At 46.9% G+C, this 22539-nt stretch overlaps 2 protein-coding genes across 2 annotated transcripts; both read left to right on the forward strand.

Moving 5' to 3' along the window:
• The first annotated feature begins 2387 nt into the window (after positions 1–2387).
• Positions 2388–15445, forward strand: prr12a (proline rich 12a). The gene is made up of 15 exons (XM_079182652.1): positions 2388–2578; positions 4381–4538; positions 4973–5134; positions 5398–9989; positions 10137–10364; positions 10473–11154; positions 11383–11870; positions 12057–12173; positions 12422–12555; positions 12729–13249; positions 13376–13495; positions 13953–14050; positions 14330–14461; positions 14831–14926; positions 15085–15445. Exons 1-15 carry the CDS (start codon positions 2496–2498, stop codon positions 15217–15219), a joined length of 7746 nt encoding a protein of 2581 aa, XP_079038778.1. The 5' UTR covers positions 2388–2495; the 3' UTR covers positions 15220–15445.
• A 1637-nt stretch (positions 15446–17082) lies between these two features.
• Positions 17083–22450, forward strand: irf3 (interferon regulatory factor 3). Its single transcript, XM_079182665.1, has 11 exons — positions 17083–17230; positions 18425–18591; positions 18785–18953; positions 19380–19453; positions 19554–19614; positions 19720–19785; positions 19910–20155; positions 20384–20474; positions 20992–21281; positions 21388–21506; positions 21995–22450. The coding sequence occupies exons 2-11, from the start codon at positions 18427–18429 to the stop codon at positions 22106–22108; spliced, it is 1395 nt and encodes a 464-aa protein (XP_079038791.1). The 5' UTR covers positions 17083–17230; positions 18425–18426; the 3' UTR covers positions 22109–22450.
• The last annotated feature ends 89 nt before the right edge of the window (positions 22451–22539 follow it).

A 22539-nucleotide genomic window follows, 5' to 3' on the forward strand; every position in this document is an offset into this window, starting at 1 on the left:
GACTTCAAAGATAAAAGCACATGTGGGTAGTGAGGTTAATCCCTATAGGAACTTATTTGTTTCTTATTTTGAACATCTAACTCCTCTTTCTGTCCCACAGTCAAATGTTTTTCATAAATATCCAGATTTAATTTGAATGCATGTAGTTTTTTACTGAAGACAAAAAATGAATACATTTCTCCATTGATTCTCATCTAAATGTATAATGCTTTTAACATTTCCACATATAATCAATTTCCTGCTCTAAAGGTAATGTGATTTTTTTTTTTTAAATAGCATCTGGATGACAACGTGAAGCACATTTTCCTAGTTCTGGATGGTTAGAAAGCAGAACAATTATTTTTCCACAAAAAAAGAAAACAAGATCAAATTAAATAAAAAATTCCAGTTTTCTTCCATCAGATGTAATACCAACAACTGAGCAATGCTACAATAATTTTAAAGGTAACCAAAATAATTTTAATTCAAGGGAGGTGAACATTTAAATATTGTGTCCATTTGAGACTAAAATAACAAATATTTAAAGAAATTACAGCAAATTAGAGCATGTAAAATATGATATGCGACTGCATCACTTTGTTGCAGCTCATTTATAATGACACTGGGATTAAAACGTCATATGATAAATCATGGGAGACACTTTGTTTTCCATGATTTGCACATTATGTTGTAGTCACGAAGCATTTACAGTATTTTAGTGACATAATGTAACATCACCACTAGGGGGCAACAAACACCATACACGATACATGTCTGGACAAATGGGCCTCTGGAGTGTAGACATCATTGTTACCTATAAGCAAAAGAGATCGCATTACATTCCTCAATATGAACTAGTTTGAATGCCAGTTCAGGTCTTGAATGCTGTTATATTGGTTGATGTGTGCAACGGGAGATAGGTACAGGTGAATATGATGGCAAAGGCAATCACAGTGTCTCGTAAAATCCTGAATAGATATGAGCGTGAGCAAAAAGCATCTCTCTGTTCTCTGCTGCCGGTGAATCCTCCTCCTTCATAATGACCATGAAATCCAGTGTGCCATCTGCTGGCGTACACATCAAATGCACATGAGGTTTGGCAGTACAGGTTCTCTAAATAATACAATCAGCACACCAAAAGAAATAAAGGCTTAAAACAGGTCTCAAGGAATGTTGGCATATGTAAGGGGGAAATCCCCCCTTATTTGTATGCCACTGACTGGCGGCAGGAAATGCTACTGTCTCTCACACAGGCTGCACAATTCGGATGTGAATTTGCAAACGCGACTTGCTGAAGGCCTAGCCTATATATAAATCTGGTTATCACTGGAAATATTGTTTGCACGCGAATGCGTCTCAACCAATCGCAGCGTTCAGCACGAGCAGCTGACTATTTTTTTTGCCTCCTGTAAAATGTAGTCTAAATTAATAATTAGCCTCTCAATAAGATGAAAATCTGGAAAAAAGGCACGCTGGTCTGGTTGTCAGACTGAGGGCCGGTGAATGGAGGTCACTGCAGACACTGAGTGAGTCTCTGAGAGGGAGAGAGAAGAGAGAGAGAAAGAGAGAGAGAGAGAGAAAAAGAGAGAGAGAAAGGGGGAGACGGAGGACGGACACAGCCGCCTTCAAAAATGGCGTCTCCGGAGGAAAATTAGTAAAAGATTTTAAAACGCGGCCTGTTTTCCTAACACTTCCTCGTTCGGTATTTGTGTTTTTCTCGTACTGTTGATTGTGCATTTCGCGGTGCGAGCTAACTCGTCGTCGGTTTTTCCTTTTTGAATGGCCAAAGAGCATAAATCAGGGGAGCATTTGGGGGAAATAAAGGCAGCCCTGTTTTATTTTGATGCGTCGTTACTGACAGCTAGCATCTGCTGCTAGCTTCACCGCTCTGCTCCGGAGGGGGGGTGGGAACGATTTGCATTCAAAAGGAGAAAACAAAATATACTTTGAAATTGGGGTTTTCCTTGTGCTCGTGTACGGTGAGTGATTTGCTGCTACCAACGTGGCCCCCGTCGATTGCAATCTTTTTTTTTTTCCCTTCTTCTGCTGCTGCTGCTGCTGCTGCTAGCATCGTAGCAGAGAGACTAGCCTAAAGAAAGGGGAGGAGAGACGGAGAAAAGGACGCATTCAAATCAAATGTTTATCAGCAATTCGTCCACCACCACCAGCCAAACCCGCGGCTCCTCCATCATGACTGATTTTGGATTAAACCTGCATTCGAGGAAATGATAAATGTGAAAGGCGTAGGAAAAGGAGAAAGACTTGTCTTTTTTTTTTTTGGAGGTAGTTGGATTATAACCCCGTAGACCCCCCTCTTTTTTCATCCAGCTTTCTCCTCCTCCCCTCCATTTCTCTTTCAATATGCTGTTTTCCACTCCTGAGGACTTGCTTATGAAACCGGGGAAAATAGCCTGAAACCGAGAACTGGAAGGACGGGATTTTTTTTCCCCCGTAATCTGCGTTTGCGACGTTCTCGTTGCGTTGGTCCTCCATCGCAACACATTGTGACCACATAAATGGATAGAAATTACCCGGGAACAGGATTTGGTGATTTGGGCGCAGGAGCAGGATGGAGTTACGAGAGATCGGCAAAAGCAAGGTATGCATTGGATTCAGACAATGTGCACGCATCACTGGTACTTTTTGCAAAAGGCTGCGATGATGCCAATGTAAACAAATTGTCGCCATTGGGCCCATAAATAGTGCCACGCTTTGCCATTATGTGCAGTGCATTGCCATCCAAACGGTTGCATAGTAATATTATTATAAACAGGAATAGAGCAGTGTGCTGGTCGTGGGGGTGGGCGGGGTGGAGAAAGGAAAAGGTTGGTGGCTATGAATTGAATTTGATTGACAGACGTGGGGTTTTTTAGGTGGACCTGGCGGGGTGGAGGTGGGGGTCTGTCTGGAGCATCCATAGGAATGATTGTTCCCGGTGTGCAGGCCTGGACACAGACCCTCGTAGATACATTCACTGGATTTATAGCAAGTGCGAAGAGTGCAGACGCAGCAAAGCCCCCTGACAGACATCAACAAGAACAACTGATGTATATTTACCGGGAACATGTATTTAATGAAACGTCGTATCACAGTTTACGTTGTGAAGAAAACATGGAATAAAAATATTGAAGTGGAGGTGGTGCCATTCTTTAAATAAAAAGATTTATAATACATTTTGCCTAAGCGTGATCTAGATAATTGGTGATGGGTTTCGGATGGTTTATGTTAATTTGCATAATTAGATTTAGGAATATTCACGTCGCATCAAACTTGCAAATTTGCTGTTGTGTCTAAAATTGGCTAAAGCGAATAAGGCCAGAGTGAATTTATGTGATGCTGAAAATTGGGCTGTACAAGATAGCTCCGTTAGCTTCACGTTAGCCTGCAAGCTAGCGTTATGTTGCATGGGAGCCGTGAGGCCTGCGCTCGCGAGCATCAGTGCTCGTGTAGCTGCTCGTATATTAAATGTTTTTACACATAGTTAGCTGCATTAGCAGAGTCGAAAGCCACTATACTCTTTTTGGAAGTTATATTTGGCTCAACAAACCGGGCTAGTTGCTGGTGTTCGCGTGTAGCTTAGCATGCATTTGCGTCGACTTGCATGAACCAGCTGTTAGCTACATCGACATAATCAATGGCTGCAGTCAAATTAATCGTTGGTCATTAATTACTTGCATATTAAGGAACATTTATTTTTTCACTAGGCCTGAATCTGCACATTAGTTACCTGTGGTCTATTTACACGCAACAGAGTGGCCTTGCAGTTTGGGCCTAGTCTGCATTTGTACCATAGATGCTGTGCTTTGCGGCTAGTCGATGCTATTAGTAGCACAGATGCTAGCATGTTATCTGGGCAGCCACGCATTTCATCTATATTTTGTAAAGCAAAGTTCTGCTTCTTGCCAATCCTCAGCGTTGAATAATTATCTTATGTAATGGGTAAATGTATAAATTATGTAATGGTTGAGTCTTGTGGGCCCATTATAATACTTGCAAATTAACTATCCCATTATCTTTGCATGGCTCTTACATTGCTGGTTTAACAGATTTGCATCTACTGTAATACACTTTGGTGTAATGCACTAGTTTTTAATTATGTTTAGATACTGATTGGGGAAAAAATCCATACCCTTATCTTCAAATATAGATCAGACTCATCAGGGATTTTGGTTTTCACATGTAAGCTCCTGTTGAGAAGTTGCATATGCAGACCAAACAAATGAAAAGCCCCAACTTGACTTCTGATGAGTAGATTTTTAATTAAAAAAACAATTTACCCTCATGTCAGATTTTAAAAGTGACCCCAAGCTTTTCCTCAAGGATCACACTTTGGGAACAGAATATGTATATGTAAATGTTCTCTGAAATTAATAATATTGAACAATTCCCCTTTCTCTGTAGTCTTGTATATGGGAGTTCCAGATCATCCCACCCTGAGTCTGAGCTCCTTCACAGACAAGCCTACGCCACCCCACACCCTCTGCAGGGCTATGCCACCAATCACCACCCAGGGAGCTCTGGCCAAGGCGGGGCTTGGGGAGCAGCTGGACGGAGTTTGGGTGAGATAAATGTCATACCTTCCATGTCACTACCATAAGGGGCCCCCAGCAATGAATTATTATGTCTCTCTATGCAGGCCCTGGTAGGTTGTCATTGAAAAATGTGCACATTATAGCTCAATTGAGCCGAAGCCCTAGATGTGAAAGCCTGTAGTCACCGCATTCGTTCTCGTACGGTTTAGCGATATCTTAAGGGTTGTTTTCAGCGACGGCGGTTGATGTACTTAGTTACACTCGCAACTGCTGACGTGATTTACATTATTTGTAAGTGTGACAGCAGGCTCGGCAAATTAAAACTTTGTTTTAATCTAGATCCAAAAATCTTGTCTTTTTGATTGTTTACTGATTACGTATTAGGAACTCATCTACATTTCCACAATTAGCATTCTTGACCAATTAATCAATTTTCATGGCTCTGTCTTTCCTTCCCACAGGTCTGTCGGGGCTCTTTGACACTGGCCTCCACCATGCCAGCCCCTCTGCTCCCGATGCCTCCGTCATGAATCTGATCTCAGCCCTGGAGTCTCGAGGTCCCCAGCCTCCACCCTCTGCCTCCTCCCTTCTTTCCCAGTTTCGCACGCCATCCTGGCAGACAGGTGGGGCAGTGTTAGATCTTCCCTCATCTGTTGACATTCAAACAGACCCCACAGTCAATATGACATTTGAAGAACCTCCCAATGTTTGGCTACATTATTATTCTGACATCTAGCTATTTGTGCATGTTTCATATAACATGTTACTGTACTGTTAACCGTCTTACTCTGGAATACTTTTAAAATAGGGTTCGTTATTTGGTCATTTAAATGATAGCTTGATGGATACTGAGTAATTTTGCAATATGTCTTCCTTTTCCTAACAGCGATGCACACACCTGCTCCTCCTGAACTATTCATCTCTGGAGCCCTTCCTGGCTCTGGCTCCTTCCCCTCCTCTTCAGCTCTCTCAGCCTATCAGCATCCAGCATCCTTCTCCAGCCGCTCTTTCCCCACAGCCTCCCTTTCCCTCCAGGACACGCCCACGTTTAGTCCCACATCCAATGGCCTGCTCTCCCCACATGACCCCCTATTACATATCAAGGCCCCGTCCCAGTCCAGCCTGGGTTTTGATAGACTCCTGTCCTCGCAGGGTGCTGCAGCAGCTGCCTACAGGGGCAGCCAGGATCCCACGAGTGCCGCATCAGCCCAGTCGTCCTCTGCCAGGCACCTGCAGTCACACCAGTTCAACCTGCTGTCATCGCAGCTGCAGGACCAGTCGTCCCAGCTGTACAATGCGTCAGTCTTTTCCTCAGCCCAGCCCCAGCCTCAGCCCCAGTCCCAGTCCAATTCGGCTCAGGAACGGGCTGTTCCCCGGCAAGACAGCGTCATCAAGCACTACCAGCGGCCCACGCCAGCTCAGTCGCAGCTCTCATCCTCTGCTGCCCACTCCCTTCAGCACTACCTCAGCTGTGGAGGGGCGGGGTACCAGCAGATTGCCACCCACCACAGGCACGCTGGCCTTTCCTGCAGCCCACTGGGCGACCAGAGTCCCTCAGCCGACCTCAAGGCCGCCGCTCGCACTGAGCAGTATCGGCCAATCATCCAGCCTCCCTATTCCTCCTCCTCCTCCTCCTCGTCTTCTTCCTCAGCTGGGAAAGGTACAAAAAGCAGCTCCAGCAGTGGCTATTCTTCTGCCAGTTCAGCATCATCCTCAAGAACTCCCCACACACCCCCTTCTGCTTCCTCTACCTCTTCCTCCTCCTCCTCTTCTTCTGCCACCTCCGGGGCTCATCCTTCAAACTCAATCCCCACCTCCAGCTCCAGCGCAGCCCCTTCCAGGCAGCAGCCACCCCCTCAACCAGCCCCTCCTCCCCCTGCCCCACAGCAGCAGCAGCCACCTGCCACCTCCACGTCAGCCCCCCAGTCTCTCCCCAAATCCTGCCTCTCAGGCTATGGTTCCCCTGTTCCCTCAGTGAAGACCCCCTCTGCTCTTACTGGTCAAACCCCACCCCAACAACAGACACAGTCATATTCCCCTAATCAGCCCCCTACTTCCCACCTGGCTCAGTCCTACGGAGGCTTCAGTTCACCACAAGCCCAAGACCTGAGCTCAGGTACAGGTGGGAAAGGCTATGGGAGTTTAGGAGGGCGAAGCCAGTCCTACCCCGCTGATATATTTGGAGCTGACTCTGCCTATGGATCGCTCCCATCCTCTCTGGGTGGAGCTGGAAGCCCATCACTAGGCTACGGAGCCCCAGGTCACTCCCCTGCCCTTTTAAGGTCAAGTGGTTCATCGGGCAGTGGCGCATCTGGGGGAGGAAGCAGTAGCGGCACAGGAAGTGGGAACTCCGGGTCAGGAGGAGGAGCGGGAAATAGTATGACCAATGAGAGAGGTGGAGGTGGTAGTGGCGGAGGGTCTTATCATATTCCAGACTCAAGCCCCTCTCCATCAGGCAACTCGGGCATCATCCGTCCAGGGTTGCACTCTCCAGTGCCCACCTGCCCCACACAATCTCCAGGAGGCGCAGGCTCTAATAAATACATTTCCTCGGTTCTCTCCCCCACCTTCCTGGCCTCCCCACAGGGCTACCCTGACACCAGAGGCCCAAGCTCCCAATCTCAGTCCTATCATTCCACCTCCTCCAAAACAAAGGACACCTCCATGCTAGGAGTGGGCTCTCAGAGATCCCAAGAGGAAGTCGATGACGACGATGAGTTCTTGATCCAGCACCTGCTGCAAGCCCAAGCAAGTCCCACACCCCAGGCCGGTCATCACCATCCTCAACAACAGCCCCAACAGACCTCCCAACAAACACAGCCTCAGCCCCAGTCCGTGCCCCCAACCACTGATTCAGACAAAGGGCTGAGCTATGACATGGGTAAGAGCTCTGAGGAGAGGTACCACCCCCAGAGTGTCATACGCACCCACAGTGCCACATCTACTGGTAATGCAGGGTCCATCTCAGGGCTGGAAACCCAGCTGGAGATGTCACTAAAGAAGCAACAGCAGCAGCAACAGCAACAACATCAACAACAACACCATCATCAACAACAGCAGCAGCAACGGAACGAGAGGTCTGTTGGAAGCAGCAGGAGCAGCGGTGGGAGAGGCAGCGCTGAACAAGTGCACTCCCATCTCCACCACCACGACAACCTAGGCTCGGTAGTCCACTATGGGCGGGGTGACCCGTACAGTCAACACTCCCTCGCTCCCCAACACTCCTCGCACAGTCAGCACGTGTCCTCACACTCGCAGATACCACCGCACACCCAAATGGATCTCCAAAAGAAGCCGCAGGAGCGGGCTGAAATCCCATATCCTCGGAAAACACCGGAAATCCAGCAACAGCATTCCCAGTCTCAAGCTGCTGGCTCCCTCATGGACTCTCCCACCGACCAGTCCCGTCAGCCGCCACACCTGCTCCAGTCAGTGCTGTCCCACACCACCCGCAACAAACTGGAGCCTCACCAACAGCATCAACAGCAGCACCACAAAATGGACTCTCATCGGCAACACCAACAGCATCACAAAATGGACTCTCATCCCCAACAGCAGCAGCACTCCATTAGCCAGCAGCAGGCTGTAATGGAAGGTGCAGGTGGGACACTTGGCTCGAGTAAACATCAGGGTCAGTCTCAGTCCCAAACCACCCAGCTCCAGCTTCAACTCCAGTCCCAGGCTTTGGAGGTGGCAGCGGCTCACTACAACCACGGCCCCCCGTCACATCAGCACGAGCAGAGCCAGGTTAAACAAAGCTCAGTGGTGTCTTCTTTGGACATGCTGGAACGCTCCCTTTCGCAGACCTCCAGCACAGACGTAGCTGTTGCAGAGGACAGGCGCGGTGGACCGGGCAGCGTGGGAAGGAGTGGCGGTAGCAGTGAGCGCCACAGACAGCAGCAGCAGGAGCAGCAGCAGAGGCAGCACCCATCCCACCATCACACACAGCAGCACTCGGCCTCTGAGCTCCACTCCTTTCTCTCTGAGCCCGATATCGGCTTATCCACCCCGCCTCACATGCACCATCTTTCACAGCACCTCCCCCAGCAGCAGCACCCCAGCGCTCAACACCAACAAACCCACTCTCTTCATCCTCACCAGCAGCCCACACACCCTCACCACATACCCCCATCATCTGGCTCGGCCCACTCCCAGCCACAGTCTGACCAACAGCAGCCCCTGTCCTCCCAGCTCACCCCTCAGCTGGACCAACAGCGCTCTGAGCAGCACCAGTTTGACAACGTCAGCCCGGTGGAGAAAGCAGACCAGAATCAACAAAGTAACCGCTTTGTACCCCTAACTTCCATCTGCTTCCCGGACTCCCTCCTTCAGGATGAGGACCGCTCCTTTTTTCCAGGAATGGAAGACATGTTTTGCGCAGAGGACTACAAGTCGAGCTGTGCCGGAGGTGCCGGACCAGGACAGGAGGAGATGAATGAGAGCCACACTGGACAAGAGGGAATGGATTCCATGAAAGCTGGACAGGGTGGAGGTGGAGCAGGGGGAAGTGGTGGAGCTAGCTATGACATAATGGGTCACCATGGTGGAGATCAAGGTTATGAGCCATACTGTCATGGCCTGGAAGAACCCAGCAACAACACCATGACTCTGGATCTAGACTCCCTTAAAACCCACGAGCTCCCTTCCACTGTGAACACTGAACAGCTAGGACTGATACAGTCCCAGGGCCCCGCTATGGGTATGGGTCCCAATCCTGCTGGTCCCAACAACTCTGGAGCCAAGCTGTCCTCTGGGCCTGGAGGAGCTAGCCAAGGAGCTGGTTCTGGAGGCCTCCAATCTCCGATTTTCTGCTCCTCTCGTCCCAAGAAGCTCCTCAAGTCCAGCTCTTTCCACCTGTTGAAGGAGCGCCGGGACCCCAACACACTGCCTAAAAAAAGTTACGCTCAAGAATATGAGTTTGAAGATGACGAGGATAAAGCCGACCAGCCGGCGGACATTCGGTTGAACAGCCGGAGGCTGCCGGACCTTTTGCCAGACTTGGTGTCCAGCTGCAGAAAGGGAGGAGGAGGAGGAGGAGGGAGTGGCTCTCTCAGCCCTTTAATGGGTGACATTGACTTCTACCACTCCTCTGGTTACTCCTCAATGGGTTCACACGCTCTTTTGCCTCAGGATGGACCCAAGAAGAGGGGCCGAAAGCCCACTAGACCCAAGAGAGATGGTCCCCCTAGGCCAAGAGGCAGGCCTCGCATCCGCCCAATGCCGGAGCCCTACACTCCACGAGGGATGATGGGGGAGATGGGTGGGACACCAGCAGGAGGGGGATTCAGTGTGGAGGGACGAGGTAGGGGTAGAGGCCGTGGAAGCCGAGGTAGAGGACAAAGGAGGGAGGATATGTACATGGAAATGAGCGGGAAGGAGCAGGATCAGATGCACCAACTTCCCCTCCATCAGCAGCAGCCACAGCAGCTCCATCACCAGCCGCCACAGCAGCTACACGAGCCTATTCCTCCTCTGAAGGTCAGCGGCATTCACTCTAGATATGTTGAAACAAATATACATTCAAGGACTAGTGTTTATTTTTACAAGCAAAATATGGTAATTTATATACATCTGTATGTTCAGGCAGAGTTTCCTTAAATCTTGTGTTTGTTTTTTTTGTTTTAGATCAAGTTACCGATTGGTACCCTGTCCTCCTCCGATGCCTTGCTGAGGACGGACTCTTTGTCTGGCACGGACCCTGCTTTGTCGGACGGCTCGGTGGGCTCCGCGCCCTCACTTGGTTTAAGTCCTGGACCCCCCTGCAGCACCGAAAGCAACAGAAGTCAGGAAAAGAACAAGCAGAAAATCCACATGATGAGTGAAGGAGTGGATGATGAGGGGCTGGAGGAAAGGGTAAGAGCTACATGATTGTATCTCTGCTGAGTTAATTAACATTCATTGCTTGGTAGTTGTGGAGTTCACTACTTGAGTGGTGGTAAGTCTCTCTTTTTCTACTTCCAGGGCGATGAGAAAGACTCTGAGTCCAAGGCCGGCTTCGTCGCTTCATTCTTGGACTTCCTCAAGACGGGGAAGAGACCTCCAGGCTTGGACATCTCTCCAGGAATGGAACACGACAATGGCGAAACCTCACCCTGTAAATCGGGAGGTCTGCGCCCACTGTCTCCCGCACCGCCGCCACCTCCGTTCGGGGACAGCGAAGGGAACGGGGGCCTGTCTCTGGGCAACTGCCCAAGCCCAAAGCGCTTGGACGACGAGCTGAAGAGGAACCTGGAGACCTTGCCTTCGTTCTCCTCTGATGAGGAGGACTCGGTCGGAAAGAACCAGGACCTCCAGAAGAGCATTTCCTCCGCCATTTCTGCTTTGTACGACACTCCTCAGCTGAACTCTAACATCCAGACCCCGCTACCGCCTACGCCTCCCCATCCTCAGGCTCCTCAGTCCCCGCTTACTCCGACACTGCAGCCCCCCACACTTAGCCCACAGCCTACAATGCATACGCCCCACGACCTGCCCGAGTCCAACGAACCCGATATCCTCCAGCCAGAAGATGGAGACATGGACGAGAACAGAGATGAGGAGATTGAGGAGGAGGAGGAGAGGAGCACGGGAGGGGATGAAGAGTGCGATATGACGGAGGAGAGAGAGCCCCAGCTGGAAACCCTCAGTGCCCCCAATCTTGATGGTAAGGCTGTCTGTTTGCTTTTTGTTCCTCTCATGCCTCATTTTCTTGCACGTTGATTGTTCTACAACTCAGCTAAAGAAAATGTATAATTTTTAGAGTTATTGCTGTAGTTTTTTGTCTAATAAAATGTCCCAATTGTCCAATTTGATTTAATTCTTGTAGCCGTTTTTAACATTGTGATTAAAAATGACCGTAACCCTAATCTCGCCCTTCTTTTTTCCTCCAAAGCGTCCCTCCCCGAGATTCCTCCAGAAGCAGAAACTCCTGAACCTCCCTCTATCCCTCCATCTCCCGCCTCCTCCTCCTCCCCCTCTCACTCCCCCCTCCCTCCCCTCTCCCTCCCCTCACCCCTGCCTCAACCAGAGGAACAACAGGAGCATTCCCAGCCTCCAAGCCCCGTCGCTCCCACATGCCCCTCTCCGCCACCTCCCCCACCCGCTTCTCTCCCTCAGCCTGCTTCCCCTCCTCCTCCTCCAACTTCCCCTCCTCCCCCGTCTTCAGTTCAGAACGAGTCTCCCGTGCCATCTCCGGAGTCCCCCGCCTCTCCCGAAGAGGCCCCACCTCCCAAGAGCAACTCCCTGCACCTTGCCCAGAAGCAAGAAGATGCTGCCATTGCTGGAGAGAGTGAGGAGGACGAGAGCGAGAGTGGAGGCGAGGGCATCTTCAGAGAAAGGGACGAGTTCGTGGTACGGGTGGAGGACATTCGAACACTCAAGGTATGCGTGTGTTCTTTACAGTTAAAGAATCACATAGTACTTTGTTGGGCCAAAAATAGTGGCTTTCTTTCTGGTGGAGAGCAACATATTATTTAACTAATACCAAGTCATTACGCTTGACTCCTTCAGTAGCTTCCAAATGACAGATATGTTATACTTCCTTGTGTGTCGCGTGTTTGTGCACAGCTGGCCTTGCAGACGGGCCGCGAGCCTCCTCCCATCTGGAGGGTGCAGAAAGCGCTGCTGCAGAAGTTCAGCCCAGAGATCAAAGATGGACAGAGACAGTTCTGCGCCACAAGCAACGTGAGCCCCCCCCCCCCCGCGCGCGCGAGCCCTCAGTAATCCAAACACACCTGCAAGCAATCATGTTGATTTCTACACTTTATGCAGTCCAAGCTGCCTCATAGCATGAGATGATAATACTGTAGTATATGCTGTAATGTATGCTCATATAGAGAGATATTTTTCACACCATTTTCAGTCAAATATATGACACTGAAAGTTGTGCTACTTGTGTGTAATTACATCTTCATAATCTGTTTCTGACACAGTATCTTGGCTACTTCGGCGATGCCAAGAGGCGATACCAGCGGATCTATGTCAAGTTTCTGGAGAATGTCAACAAGAAGGACTATGTCAGAGTCTGCTCTCGGAGACCTTGGCGCAGAGCCACACCTGCTCTCAGGTACCTACGTTTGCCATATAGTAATCAATAGTACATTATTTTGCCGATACCTTTTAATGTAATTTCAAAGGACTTGTAGCTGGTTTTAATTTATGCATTTTGGCAATAAATATACACTCTGTTAATCTTTAAAGTTGTTTCCACTTCTAATACAATTCCTTTGTGCGTCACAGACGCCAGTCCCTCTCCAGAATGGCTTCCCCTCCTGCCACCCAGGCGCCACCGAGAGTGGAGAAAGAGGAGAGAGTGGCTCCGCCAGTCCAGCGTGAACAGCGGGAGAAAACCAGAACCGCAACAACAAAAGAACAGCGGGAGAAAAAGGAGGTTCCAGCTGCTCTGCCCAAAGCCAAGGAGAAGGAGAAAGAGAGGGAGCCTGAGAAGGAGCGGGAGAAGGAGAAGCGAGTGCAGCCGCAGCAGGACAAAGTGGAGAAACGTGCCGCAGCAGCGGAGCGAGGCAGAGCGAAGGAGGAGAAGAAAGCGGTGGAGAGGAAGGAGGAGAAGAAAGCGGTGGAGAGGAAGGAGGAGAAGAAAGCGGTGGAGAGGAAGGAGAAGGAAAAGGCTGAGCGCCAACCCAAGACCAAGCCAGCCAAAGTGAAGGCGGAGCCACCGCCGAAGAAGAGGAAGAGGTGGCTGAAGGAAATACCTTCATCATCTGACTCGGACTCATCGGAGGAGGCAGCTAGTGAGAATGAAAGTGAGATGCCATTTTGATTCTTTGTGCTCGCATGTTTGCCGTTAGAAGTCAGTGTAATGGAGTTAGAATGCAGCACATGCGCTACGGTAGAGTGTTGGTTTTAAACTGTGGCTCTCGTCCGCTCAGTGCCAGTGAAAGGCGGAGTGAACAACCGTGCCATGAGGGAGATGTTCAGGAGCTACGTGGAGATGCTGGTCAGCACAGCCCTGGACCCCGACATGATCCAAGCCCTGGAGGACACCGACGGTGAGAACTGCTGACATGTAGGAGACAGAAATAGAGTGGGAAGCTCAGATGCAGCCTGTGTGCAGTCTCCCCTAACCAGGTCTGCTTGTCTGGTAGCATGTTTTCTGCAGATTACATGTCTGCATTGAAACAGCTGTATTGAGGCGTTTTGATGGTATCGTCTTCAAGTGTCTGCGTGCAGTTTGGGCCGCTTCAGTTCAAGCCATTCACGGACAAACTGATGTTACAATAGAAGGGGAGAGAAAAAAGAATTAGAATTCTGCAGCAAACCTATTTAGATTCATCTTTTAATGGTTTTTGGAAATCCAAAATAAACAAGGTGTGACGGGTTGAAGGAAAGCTCTGGGAATGCTGATGGACTGAAAAAGCTGCTTTGAATCTTCCGTCGGTATTAAAATGATTGGCGGCTGCGTGAATGATGACTAATGAAACTTCCTTTGCCTTGATTGGCCACCAGATGAGCTGTACCTCCCACCGATGAGGAAGATCGACAGCATCATCAGCGAACAGAAGAGGAGGTTGTTGAGGAGAGTCAGCATGGGCTCTCAGCACCAGGTAATCCGTCCCCAAGCTGCTGCTTCTCTCTCTGTCTTTAAACAGAAAGTAGCTTTACAACAATAATCGACCAATCAATTAAGTCATGTATCAAACAAAAAAACCTTTTATGTACTAAATGGTCATTTTTAATAATAAAGTGATTTATTGGTAATGAAGATAATCACAAACTCAAGTACAAAATTCTTCATTTTCTTACGTTTCATCTTAATATCTTGTTATCTGTCCAGCTTTTTGTCAGTTTCTGACCTTTTTTTTCTGATGTCTCTCCCCTGACAGGAGGTCCTGCACGCGTACCCCCAGATCATGGTAGACCCCCTGGACTCAGGAGCGGTCAGGGTGCGGCTAAGTGGGGATGCTTACAACCGAAAGACCCTCAACAGAGTCAAAAAGACCCTGCCTAAACCACAGGTAGGTGTGAGTGTTTACAGGGTTAAGAGCGTCTGTAGGTATCTATTAAGGAAGACCACTAAGGAATACCTGTTGGTCATTTTATTTAAGCTGTGGAGCCTAGATTTTTAGCCAATAAACCAGGTGATTATTTCTGGGTGACACTTAAAACACGGCATCAACAAAATGCTGCATTAGCATAAAAGATTGACGGTGAAAGACGCTGAGAAACAGTTCTAGCTTCTCCTCATAACACCTGCTGTGAGTTTCACTCTTTCATACAAGGAACAGCGGGAATCATTTTCACTGCAGCTTTTCTGTCAATTCAACGTGTTGAAATTAATCTGATTGTGATGATAAATCTGACTTCCTTTTTTTTTTTTTGTCTAGGACCTTAAACTGTCAGCGGAGACGTATCGAATCTACAGTCTCTTCCACTCCCTGCATCACTATAAATACCACACCTTCTTACAGTGCAAGAAAGAGGTAAGCACAGCGTCATGTTAGCTGCCCGTACGCGTTCCCTCAAATACTGTATGGAAACAACACAAATCTCATTAGACGGGAAGGAGAAGCATACACAAGCTGGCTCTGCGTCGCCTAAGACTCACAATTTTGTCTGTGTTTCCGTCCCTCGTCTCCAGACCAACACCATTGAGCAGGCGGCTGAGGACCCGGGCCAGGAGGAAGTGGTGCAGCAGTGCATGGCCAACCAGAGCTGGCTGGACACCCTCTTCAGCTCCTTCATCGAGCTGCTCACGCTCAGCACCAAAGCCTGAGTCGACCACACAGAGAGAGAGAGAGAGAGAGAGCATGGATTTAAAGCAAGAGGAATTAAAAAAAACAAAGAGTTGGATCCTACTGTACAGCCCCCCGGCCCGCTTCAAGTCTCTTAAGATCGGAGGATGAATTTTTAAGGCCCTTGACGAACACGAGGAGGTCTATTCATGTGACCTCGGACACTGGCCTCTGTTCTTTTTCTTGTTGTTGATCACTGACTAAAGACATGTCTTACTTTGTGAGAGGGGGGGGGGAGGGACCCTACCGGATCAGGGGTCAGGAGGGAATTGACCTTTGAGAGGGGGGGGGGGGAGCGACACGACACGACGCGACACGACGCGAAGTGGAAGGACAAAGAAGAGGAGCCGTAACGCCAAGTCAACGGAGGAGCCACTGACATCTTGTTAACTGTGTGTCATGAAGAAAATAGTTCAAAGAGAAACTGTTACCGCTTAGTTTTTACATAAATTATTTTTTTGAAGACTAACATCAGCTGTTGGCTTTTGAAAAGAGTGGAAGAGGGTGAGAATGCTTTTTAAACCGCGTTGTGTGCCGTGAGCAAAGTGAACACTGACTCGTCCACGGATAGAAACATGAAATGTGTTGATAGACGCTCTCTCGCTCGCTCTCTCTCGCTCTCTCTCGTCCTGTGCTATGTGAAGGGCAGCACCAGTCCGCTGTGTGATAATATATAAACACATTTTTATTATTTATATGAGGAGGTTTTTAACTTAAACTCTCACAAGCACTGGGTCGCTGCCCGAACATTTTCAAAACCTTTTTATTTTCCACAGGATCAGTATTCAGTCGTTACCCACATATCCAAGCCGTCTTCCCCTCTATTCAAAGAACAGACGTCGAGACAGAAATATTGTATCAAATACAGTGGGTGTAAAATAACAGGGGGAAAAAAACGTAAGAAAAGAAAAAAAGACGAGGATGGGGGGGGAAATCTATTTGAAACTTAACATTGTTGTGCTTCAGTTCAATCATCCGTCATGCAGGTGCAAAGAAAAAGAAGTAAACTTTCCATTTCCCATGTGGGAAGAAGGAGTATAAATAAGTAATATTTAAAGAGGAAATAGTCATTTCATTTTTATCATTTTGATGTTTGTGCATACTATGACTTATTTTGAAAACAATCTAATTTTCCATAAAAAAAAGGAAAAAAAGGCTTGTAAATATTGTACAGTTCTTGATGAAATTCTTTGTCCTTCTGTACATTAACTCTCCTGTATTTGAGAAACAAATAAAATCTGCAAAGAACAAATGGTGTTTTGTTTCCCTGCAGTGTGTGTCTGTGTGTTCCGTCTATCTTTGTGAGGACATTTTGATTGGTCCTCATGTATTCAAAAGGCTCTCTCAGGGCAGAAGGTTGTGGTTATTGTTCTTTATCTTGGATGTTTGGCCTTCAATGTGCGGTGCGTCAGTTTGATACAAGAGAAGCGGTTTTCACATTCATCTGTTGACTAAAAGGTTAAATCTGAATTTGTAATGCATGCACCTACAAGCAGGATTAGTTTTTTGTTTTTGTTTGCAAGTCCACAGATTCTGCCTTTTTTTTAATGAGGTAGGACGAGTAGATGTGGTTTAAGTATTTCTAACCAGTTAACTGAACTTTCTTTCTGTGGAAAAAATCCATGTCAGACTCAGTATTTTATGTCTTTAAACCTATTGAACTGAGGTATAAAGGGTCAGGGGGATGTATTACGTCCTTAACGGTCCTCACAAGTGTATACATATAAACGTGTGTTTGACTCCACCTAGCGGTCCAGGCTGGTATGACGCTGCCTGACGTCACATCTTGAAAACGAAACTGACGATTCGGAGTTTCCCGAGAACACCTCGTCAGTGCAGCAAGCAGCCGGACTCCTGTCGGTATTTAAGGAATAAGGCGCTCGGACAGGTTGTTGTTGCTGCTGCACACACTTACTGCCGTCCTCCTGCATCACTTTTTCTAAAGTTTGACCCTGAAAACGACTCGACTCGGCTGACATTGCGTCACTTCAGGTAGGAGAGTTTCCATCGGAACTATGTTGTTTATAACATCTCACCTGAGTTTACGTCTCCTCAGCTGTGCTCTGTTGTGGAGCTGTTGGCAACGATTTCACTTGTGATTATGGCGCTCCTCAACTGTGGGTTTTCCAGCTCATTGTACACTCGATATCACGAATATTCACAGTAATATTTCATTATACTGTACTACATTTATAGACAGAGGGAGAGGGCAACTAGTCTACTATAGGTGACTCAATACAATATATACTGCATGCTGTATTCAATTGCATTGACGTGGTTGTAGGCTACATGAGTATTTACACTTTTATAGTCTAGTTAACCTTTAAATTTGACTGTGAAGAAGCATTTTTCAGAGTGGAGTGCTTTATACTTTTTCTTTTTATGCTTTGAATACATTTTACTGCACACTGCAGTATTTTGAGGTTGTTTTTCTTTGAGTATTTCTGATATTGAATGCTGAACCACAGCTGGTCTAATACCTGCCCGCTTCCTCTTTCTTGCAATTCAGAAATTGCCAATATAAGCAGGTTTATTCAGCTGCACCATTGTTCTACAGAAGTCAGGATGTTGATGCTCAGATACTGGGTGTTGAATATTTCTTAAAACTTTTCATAATTTAGTTTGGAGTGGGAAAAGACAGAAAGATGAATCCCTCATTCTAGTATTATTGTACATTATAAATAAATTGTCTACACTTTAATGAACAAAGCAAAGGTTGAGTTGCATTGTATTTTATCTACACCCTTTTACTTACACTACTAACTTGATTACATCGTTGAATCCAGTTGTAAAATGACTGAATAGCGCTGTACAAGATGGATCCGAACATTCTAATAATTCATATAAACCTATAAATACATGTGAATAATTATGGTGATTAAAATCCAGCCTGGCTCAGCTGCTTTTTTATAAAGCATATGAATAGTTCTTCCTCCGATTCGTTCTGTTATTGACTGTCGCAATGATTCATTGCGAGGTACTCCGGACAGTGATAGCTACAAGACTGCAACACTGATCTGGATCGGCTTCTGAGCTTGAAATATTACAAAACTAATCTTAAAATAAAAGCAACAAAAATGTATTAAATTCTTTCTATTATAGATGATCTGGGAATCATGTTACTGATGATCAGGGATGCCAAATGGCGCCCGTGTAACACTGTTGACGTGACATTTTGTCCTGCAGAAATGTCTCATTCTAAACCACTGCTCATCCCGTGGCTGCGGGAGAAGATTGACAGCGGCAGGTATCCCGGTGTGAACTGGCTAACAGAACAGAGAACAGAGTTCTCCGTCCCATGGAAACATGCTTTAAGACAGGACTCCTCCGACACTGACATCCTCATCTTTAAGGTAGTAGTCACGCACAGTCGTCATTAAAAAAGCATCAGTGGCAGTACAGTAGAGAGTAGTCGCATACATGAATTGGACATAACTTCAGATTTGTATTCATTGTGTTCTACAAAGTGACAATAGTTTAAAGAATCCATCATGTATTAGATCTTTTTGAAGAGTGTATTGCCTTCAACCTGTGTCTTCCCTGCAGGCCTGGGCAGAGGTGGGTGGCAATGGTGCTCATGGAGAGCCCTCAGTCTGGAAAAGGAACTTCCGCAGCGCCCTCCGAGCCAAAGGCTTCAAATTGATCTCTGACAACAAGAACGACGGTGCTAACCCCCACAAAGTGTTTCGCTTTCCGGATGAGCCAGCATCAGGAGGTGAGGATCCACCAGGGTGTCTGTAGACTATCACCATTCGGTCCTTTATTGTAGTGGATGCCAGGCAAGTTATTTCCTCTGATGAACTGTATTAAAAACCACCTATTAACAGAATAAATGTAATGAGACGTGTATGTGAAATGTATTCACTGGCTCTTTGCATTAATTGGATATGAAAATGATTATTTCCGTGCACGGCACATATCTGATCGCCCCCCTTACCTGATTTGGATGATCATCACATTTCCATCTATTTTGCATACGTTTAAGTTTTGATTTATGTTTCTGTGGTTGAGGAATGGAATACAGAGGCAATGCTGTTTGTAAAGGGGATTATGAGATTAAAGAGGTGATTCTGAGGGGAATAAATGAATAAAAATAGCAAGCTGCAGATGTTAACTAAGCTCTTTGCTTTCACTCTCAAAGCTAATTCTTCTGCTGGATCCCAGGACCAAGTTGACCTTGATTTATTTGAGGATTATCGCCTTCCTACACAAGAAGTAAGCGACTGCTTGTGGGTTTGTAGGAACACTGGACGTAAAATGTGTAAATATGTAATTGCATGTGAACTCATTCCAATGTGTATATGTGATATCTTAGAGCCAGGACGTCCATCGCTTTGAAGACTATCTCTGTCTTCCAGAGGACGGTGTGTATGAAGGTACGGGACTGTTTATTTTCTCCTGGCATGCATTATTACTTTATTATTTCCATGAATGTGGAAACACTGAATATGAATCTTTCTGAATTAACCAATATTTGCCAGGAGAATCCTCTGCCAACCACGATATTCTCCAGGAGTGCCTAGAGGGACTGAACATTGGCCCCGAAGGTAGACTTACTGTATGAGCTCTGCTCATTATTTCCTCCTCACTGCTGCAGTGTGAGCAGAAAACAACAGCATCCACGGTGCCTTCCTAGAAACACTTTTTTCAGTTTCTGCAACTTTTCCACAGAGGGCACCGCAGGCTTTGAGCCTCCTCCTGAGCAACAACCCCTCCAAAACTCGGTTGTGATTGATGGAAACGCGTTGCCTGGGCAACAGCAGTATCCAGTGATGTTTGAGGGTGCAGGCAGTGAAGCTGGGTTGCCTGAGCAACCAGCACATCCAATGGAGGGAGCCGTGGGAGGGGCCTATAACGAGCAGTTGGGAGAGCGGCTCCTACATACCGTGACCGAGACCAGTAACGGAGAACATTTCAGTAAGTCGACGGATGTTGCTGTGAAAAGGAAATGGGAATTTTACACTGACATTCAAAAATGACGTCCCTCACTCAATATCAGCATCTAATAACTTAAATTAGGCCACTAGAAGTGATGTAGCCTGTCAATTAACATCATTCAATCATCATCAAATGTGTTTTAAACAGGAAAACAGACAAGAGTGCTGCGCTCTTTCTCATAATCTTCTCCTATTTCTGAATCCATAGAGACTCAGTTCAAGATATCAGTGTACTACAGAGGGGTGATGGTGTCCAAGCAGCTGGTTGACAATGAAGTTGGAATCCGTTTAGTCTACAGGTAACTTCAAAATAAAGCTTTCATCAAAGGAAACACGTCACACAAATGCTCAGTGTCTAACTTCAGATCAACTGTCACAGGTAAAGGAATAGTTTGGTATTTTTAGGAAGCACAATATTCACTTTCTTGCCGAGAGTAAGAGATGAGAAGATTGATACGACTCTATATAAGTATGTCGCTGGAGCCAGGAGCCAATTAGCTTAGCTTAGCATAAAGACTGGAAACAGGTGGACCCAGCTAGCCTGGCTCTTTCCAAAGGTAGCAACATTTACTGACCAGCTCTTCTAAAGCTCATTAAGTAACACCAGGCTAGCTGTTTCCTCTTGTTTCCAGTCTTTATGCTAAGCTAAGCTAACCGTCTCGTGGCTGCAGCTACACATTTACCTTACAGATATGAGAGTGGTATCAATCTCCTCATCTAACTCTCGGCAAGAAGCAAAACGAGTCACGCTGTTCCTCTAATGTCATGGGGCTCTGCCTTATGAAATCTAATGAATAAATGTTGTCTTCACATCAGGCCCGATCTCAACGGCACAGTTTTGGATCACGAGTCAGGCCTGTCCCTGGTCTCTCTGCCAAGTCCTGGAGCCATGCTGGATCAAACCCAAGCCAGCCTGACCCAACGCATCCTGGAAAAGCTGGGCGATGGTTTGGACGTGGGGGTTTCAGGCAATGTGGTCTACGGCCAGCGGCGGGGTGAAATCAAAGCATTTTGGAGCTTCTCTAAGTATGACAGCAGCAGACAGCCGCAAGAGATTTCTAAACTGCAGCCTCAACTACTGTACCAGTTCAAGGACTTTTTGCAAGGTGGGTGACAGGAATAATTCTGTAGCTTTTTCTCAGCTTACCTGTGGAAACGTTCCGTATCGTGCATGTCGGCTTGATGTAGTGATTGATTGCCCTTTCCCTCTAGGACTATTGGACTTCATTAATGGGAGAGACGGCCCTCCATGCTCCCTGTTCTTCTGCCTTGGGGAGAAGTGGCCTGACCCAGACAACAAGTCTTGGGAGAAGAAACTCATCACGGTGGAGGTGAAAGTCCCTTTGAATCATTAAAAGGCACAGTCAGTGTTGTGCTCTCACAGACCAGTATTTCAGTATTATAATAATATTATTTATTTTCTTGCTGCACATACCTCTATCAAATTTCATGAGTGATCAAACCGCCAAGAATTTCCCACTCAAGGGAGCTGTAGTCAGCAGCACTTTTCAAAAGGCAATTTTGTCTCGGTATTGATTAAAAGCGCTGAGAATACAAAGCATGAAAAGCGCCTGGTGACAGATGATCCCTCGGGTGTAAAAGGTTGTTCTTTAACTCCCGAGCCTCTGCAGGGGAGTGCATGCTGAATAAAAAGCTGGTACAAAAAGTTACTTTGAAGAAAGCAGCCTGACACGTCTCATTGCTCCGGCGTTCTCGGATTGCACGGCTTCTGTCAAGCTCAAATTCGTCATCTCACTCTTGTCTTTCTTGTCATTGCATCTGACTTTCTGCTCCCGGGGTTTTTCTTCTTCTGTCTCAGGTGGTCCTGACTTCATTGGAGTTGCTGAAGAATATTGCTGTCGGAGGCGGCGCCTCCTCCCTGCAGTCGGTGGAGCTGCAGATGTCCCTCGAAGAGATGATGGAGATGTGCTGACGCACTCTGCAATCCTTAACCTTGACAATAACGTCTCAGAAATAATGATGTTTACATGTTTTATTAAAATGTGATATCTTGATTCTACACCAAAACTAGTGGATCAGGTAATAAAATTGCTCTGGTGTTGGATTTGGTGGTACTGAACAAAGGTGCAACCTGAACCATGTTTATACATAAATACGTGCTTTTGAATAAATTTACACAAATGTTTACATAGAATAAGGAGACTATGATCATAGTGAGTTAATAGGATCTTTTTTTACATATATTGGTGTTTCTGAGAATTAAAACCATATTTCTAATAGCGTATTGTTTTCTGATGCAAATAAACTGAGTTAAAGTAAAGAGCTCTTTCACTCATTACACATGCTGCCGTTGCAAATAACGTGTTTGTGCTTAAGGGACAAACTTAGCTTCATATAGAACCC

Source organism: Pholis gunnellus (genome assembly GCF_910591455.1).
Source record: "Pholis gunnellus genome assembly, chromosome: 21".
In the NCBI taxonomy this organism is placed as follows: Eukaryota; Metazoa; Chordata; class Actinopteri; order Perciformes; family Pholidae; genus Pholis; species Pholis gunnellus.

Bases quoted from the DNA above. Each gene is read 5' to 3' on its own strand.
- prr12a (XM_079182652.1), top strand. From the start codon at position 2,496: ATGGATAGAAATTACCCGGGAACAGGATTTGGTGATTTGGGCGCAGGA. The intron at 5,135-5,397 runs GTGGGGCAGTGT...TTTTCCTAACAG, and splicing joins CACGCCATCCTGGCAGACAG to CGATGCACACACCTGCTCCT. The intron at 12,556-12,728 runs GTACCTACGTTT...TGTGCGTCACAG, and splicing joins AGAGCCACACCTGCTCTCAG to ACGCCAGTCCCTCTCCAGAA.
- irf3 (XM_079182665.1), top strand. From the start codon at position 18,427: ATGTCTCATTCTAAACCACTGCTCATCCCGTGGCTGCGGGAGAAGATT. The intron at 18,954-19,379 runs GTGAGGATCCAC...TCACTCTCAAAG, and splicing joins GGATGAGCCAGCATCAGGAG to CTAATTCTTCTGCTGGATCC. The intron at 19,615-19,719 runs GTACGGGACTGT...AATATTTGCCAG, and splicing joins AGAGGACGGTGTGTATGAAG to GAGAATCCTCTGCCAACCAC.